Source organism: Phoenix dactylifera, unplaced genomic scaffold (assembly GCF_009389715.1).
Source record: "Phoenix dactylifera cultivar Barhee BC4 unplaced genomic scaffold, palm_55x_up_171113_PBpolish2nd_filt_p 001048F, whole genome shotgun sequence".
Lineage (NCBI taxonomy): Eukaryota > Viridiplantae > Streptophyta > Magnoliopsida > Arecales > Arecaceae > Phoenix > Phoenix dactylifera.
In genome coordinates, this window is record NW_024068399.1 from 63,585 (window position 1) to 68,455 (window position 4,871).

Sequence of the window (4,871 nt, forward strand, 5' to 3'; positions counted from 1 at the left end):
CCAGAAATTCCTAAATCCAGAAATGCCACGTTTCTTCTTCATTGCTGGGTTTGGAGGATAGCGCTCTTAACAAATTTTGATTTAGTCTGGAAATGCTTTATGCAAATGTCCGAAGAATAATATTCTCCTAGATAATACGAAACACGTTTTTTATAGAAACATTTTTTATAAAGCTTCTTTTGTGCTCATAAAACCTTCCATCCGATAGTAGGCAACCAGTCCAGAACATCCCTCAAGTTCGAACTGCAAACTCAATGGTATGCAAGTATCAAATAAGATGATGATATCCATGCCATGCAGCTGCAGCAAGCACGCCCGGCAGCCCACGCCTACTCATCCGATTTCTTTTCAGCCAACAAATATCTAATAAAACATAAATCTGTCTTCAACCTATTAGATATAGTGAGATCTCCAAATACAATCTGGCATATGGTACCCAGTATTTCCATAATTCTAGCTAGCTCATTAATTAAAACACACCAGAATGGAGATATTACACTTGCCGCCTCCAATAGAGCCAAGCAGTAGTAGCACTGTCATATAAACAGAGGCAGGCATTACCTTCAATTTATGGTGGCTACGCAACAAAGGGAACGTGCATCACCAGCAATGAAAAAGTTGTCAGAACTTCACTAGCAGTAACAGGAACATATGTGCATCAGTCGAAGTTTCTTTCAACCCTCCACAGGTACTCTGTAAGCATATCAGACATGTAATATAAAATTAGCAATGCATTATTAATCACAGTCAGGATGCACTTCATGATTCACCTTATTTCGAGGTAAAGAAGAAAACAGATCAGGGAAAAAAAAAAACGTAAGAAAGATGAAAATGTCATGTGTCACAAGCATATACACCACTGTTATCCAGCAAATAGGTTACTTACTTGAATTAATAATATACGTCTGACAATTCTTTTGATAGTCCAGCAATGACTGAATCAACAACGGGACTTTCATTGATAGTTTGACACGTTCTAGCAGACTAAAAATAAGACCAAATGACAGTTTGATCAGGCACGGAGAGAGATATCCTCCAGAATACATGCCTGTGTATATGATGTCTTACGCAGAGGCAGCGATAAGCCTGCTTATGACCACAATAAGGTGCTCCGCAAAAGCACCAAACAAGTTACTAGTCAGATTTAACATACAAATCTTAATAGCCAACAAATACTCAGTATTATGCACGTGCCAAAAGAAACATTAAGAGATTCACAATTTTCACCATTCTAGGTAATACGCTGACCAAAGCGCCTCTGCCTTTTCTGGAAAGAGAATAGGGCTTCAACATAGTCAGCCTCCCCAAAATCAGGCCAATATGTCTTTGTGAAGAAAAGCTCAGAGTATGCTGATTGCCACAGTAAGAAGTTGCTCAACCTTGCCTCACCACTAGTTCGGATAAGTAGGTCGGGGCATGGAAATTCAATACTCGTTGTTTCCAATTCTTGTGCGATAAGTGATTCAGTAATCTCTTCTGGTTCTAGCAGCCCATGCTTTACCTTCTGTGAAATCTTTTGGCATGCTTGTGCTATGTCTCCTCGTCCACTGTAGCTGACTGCCACAACCAATTCAATTCGCGAGTTGTTCCTTGACATCTCCTCTACCTCTTTGGCCAACTTTTGTAGAGCAAATGGGAGCTTTGAGGAATCACCAATTATGCGTACCCGAATGCTTTCTCTGTCAAGAACCAAACAAGCATCGAGATTATGCATGTTCTACATGCAGCATTCAATTTTTCTTCATAAAACAGACACATCATAAATAATCGGGGTTCCTAACTTTAGGTATCATTCACAAATTATCATACAATTCAACTGAACCCTTCTTACTCAGGTGACATTTCTACCAGAATGGATGCATTAGAAGTTGGCCTTTACAAGGCAACAGCTTTCCAAAACTAGTTCGAGCTTTGATATTAACATAAAGGCAATCATAACACGATGCATACTTATAATATGGACCACATTAAGGGAAGAGATGATCGAAAGAAGATGAAAATGCTACCTTGTAATGGTAAAGAAAATAGAGGTTGTGTTTGATGAAATATTTTCTGCGAGTGGCTCTTGTAGTGAGGGAAGATAAGAGAGGCATTTTCCGAGTAGAACCCATGTTCATTCCCACAAATAGCCAAAGTAAACTATAACATTTTAACGTGGACCGTGCATACAAAATTTCCCAAAAGATAGGTAAACTGCAGTTGTTGAATAAACTAGAGGTGCATATTCTTGTATGGCTAGCATGACCAACATCTTACAAAGTCAAGTAGATCTTCTTCTACTAAAAAGTGAGATTACAAAGAATAAATGGACAAAAGATATAATATGAAGAACAGTTTGGCTATCAGACAGTTCAGCTTCACCTTAGGAAGATCCTCCAATGAAACTCATTTCAGACAACACCGAAGCAAAATATGTTTCAAAGTATTAATATCCAGCAGCGGACCATAACATCAGACAGCCTGCCACCAGCGCAAGTAAGCTGATCTACTTGCTGATGGAGCTGGACTGTTGGACTCCATTTCAATTTCTAGCAAAAGTTTTACATATTAATAGTCCCAGTAAATATCATGAATGATAGTAAAAGAGGGCACTTCATGTTCGCTTTGCATGTCAGCATCTGAGATGCTGAATATCCTCTGAAACGCCAGATACATTATAAAAAAGAGAATTCATGCTTCGAATTGTCATTGCAAGACTACTCTTCTTTGAGTTCCATAAAGCTCTTTGCAATTTGTTCAGTATTAACACCAAATGAATATGTTTGTAAGTAAAACTACTGTTACGATAATCTGAATGCTTTCGGTGGAGTCAGATGGTTGGCCCATCCATATGAACTCTGTTTCACTGTTACAGTTCTTCAAGAATCTAGGTGGCTACGAGTCCAGTGACAACATAGATACCCTTAGTCAGCATGTTGGAGATTTCAGCATTAACAGCGGTTGTGGAGTTCCTCTTATCTCTGTAGGAGCATGTAGATCTCCATTAATAACTTCAAAAGAAAATCCTTATTTTCTTTTGACTTCATGATCCTACACAAAGATCATGTTTCCCTCATGGTGGATATAATGAGATTAAAGTCTCTTTTTCTACTCAAATGTTTTCTTAATCTCGCAAATATCTTGACCACACATTTTGCCACTAGATGTAGATGTCCAGATTGCTATCAAAGATTACGAAGTAACTGAGACAGAGGTTAGAGAGAGGAGGTGCTTATTTTTAGGTCTTTAAAGAAGACCTCCTCTGGATCCTTCTCTGTCCTAATGGAATGTTTACCATTTTGAAAGAATGCACATCAGTTGTAACTGCGGTGTGTTGTTTTGCAGCATTCTCTCCTTCTCCCATCCCCTCTTTTCTCTTTTCTAGGTTGGTTTCCTATTCCATATAATTTATGAGCGGATTTTATACCAAAAAAAATTGCAAGCATTCGAAAGAAAATGGTGAGCAAGAAGATGCATTAATCATTCTTCGGATATGTGTGTGACAGCACATATTTCCATACCTCAAGAAATTCCCGATGTTCTCCCTAAGAATCCTTTCAAACAGCATCATCAGGAAATCCACCTCTGCCTGCAACGAAGAGCTTAGAGGTAACGAGGTAGATAAACCACAAGGGAGTTTTTTTGGGGAGTGGGAGGAGAGGAGGTGAGAGGGGCTCGACCCTCGAAGCGAAGGAACCGGAAAAGGGGAGCGAGGGGCGGACCTTGGGTCGGAGCCAGTTCTCGGAGGAGAAGGCGAAGACTGTGAGGACTCGAATCCCCCATGCGCAGGAGAGGCGGAGCATCTCCCGGAGGGCCTTGTAGCCGGCCTCGTGGCCCGCCGAGGTGGGCAGGCTCCTGGCCTTTGCCCACCGGGAGTTGCCGTCCATGATCACCGCCACGTGCCTCGGCAGCCATTCCCGCCGCAGCCCCGACGGCAGCGCATCCTCCTCATCCTCCTCGTGTTCCCCTCTCCACGCTCCCTGTCTGCTCTCGATGGACGCCGCGGCATCTGCCGGAAGGACGCAGCAAGGCTTCTTCTCAGGGAAGGGGACAAGCGCACCAAGGGAGGGGATGTAAGACACCAGCGGCGGCTGCAGCGGCCTACAACCTCCGCCGCCGCCGTAGGGGGGGACACGGGGGAGACTGGGTAGGTTCGCAATCACGGGCGAGGGAGGAGAGGGGTAGGGGAAGGGGGAGTGGGAGTGGGAGTGGGAGTGGGAGTGGAAGCGGAAGTGGAAGGGGGAGGAAGAGAGCATGGTATATACTATGGTCGCCAGATTCGGGTTTTTAGGCCTCGAAAGATCTCTCAGGTGCGGCGGCGGTAATGCTTTTGCCACGGCCGTTGTACTGGTGGTTCTAGACGACCCAAAGCCAAAACAGAGAGCCGCACACCTTGCGCCAGCTAGCGCTTCCCGGCTGAAAGGGAATGGCATACCAGTGGCTCCTATACGCTTGATCCCCCGAGGCATCGGGCCAGCTCCTATCCGCCAATAAACTGTGTTTCTGTACAATGTCGATGGACACCGCTTTCCTCGTGTTAAAGCGATCAGTCAACTTCCTCGAGGTAACCCCAACAGGATCACTACGGTGACCTAAGATTTCCGGTGACTCAAATGCTAGGATAATTTGATCCCAATGATCCAAAATTAATATATTTGGTAGGCCATGATCCAGTGATTAAAAATCTCCGAGTATTCATGAGTAACTTGTTTGGTATGGTACGGAGATACAAGATTATCGACCATATAATACCACAAATACTTTTGATATATCTTAGATGGATTTTTTTATATATTTTTAATTCTCATGAATCAAAAATGTAAATCAATATACTAATTCCTATAATAGCTCCATAATTTTGTCATTATCATATATTTATTAATCATATAAAA

The 4,871-nt window shown here is 42.6% G+C and overlaps 1 protein-coding gene across 7 annotated transcripts; it reads right to left on the reverse strand.

Moving 5' to 3' along the window:
* Window positions 1-362: 362 nt before the first annotated feature.
* On the reverse strand, window positions 363-4,463 carry LOC103696730 (cis-prenyltransferase 4, chloroplastic-like). 7 transcript variants are annotated; one of them, XM_026801011.2, is made up of 6 exons: window positions 3,702-4,463; window positions 3,501-3,568; window positions 1,228-1,679; window positions 1,069-1,086; window positions 887-984; window positions 363-693 (listed from the first exon to the last, which is right to left on the reverse strand). In XM_026801011.2, exons 1-3 carry the CDS (start codon window positions 4,446-4,448, stop codon window positions 1,232-1,234), a joined length of 1,263 nt encoding a protein of 420 aa, XP_026656812.2. In that variant the 5' UTR covers window positions 4,449-4,463; the 3' UTR covers window positions 363-693; window positions 887-984; window positions 1,069-1,086; window positions 1,228-1,231. The 7 variants fall into 7 exon arrangements, with proteins under 7 accessions (XP_026656812.2, XP_026656811.2, XP_008776661.3 ...); XM_026801010.2 differs by having other exon boundaries at window positions 1,069-1,110; window positions 1,195-1,679; XM_008778439.3 differs by lacking the exon at window positions 1,069-1,086.
* Between the last annotated feature and the right edge of the window lie 408 nt (window positions 4,464-4,871).

Bases quoted from the DNA above. Each gene is read 5' to 3' on its own strand.
- LOC103696730 (XM_008778439.3), bottom strand. From the start codon at position 4,448: ATGCCTCGGGGGATCAAGCGTATAGGAGCCACTGGTATGCCATTCCCT. The intron at 3,569-3,701 runs GTCCGCCCCTCG...TCTTCGTTGCAG, and splicing joins AGAACTGGCTCCGACCCAAG to GCAGAGGTGGATTTCCTGAT. The intron at 1,680-3,500 runs GTATGGAAATAT...GGTTCTTGACAG, and splicing joins AACATCGGGAATTTCTTGAG to AGAAAGCATTCGGGTACGCA.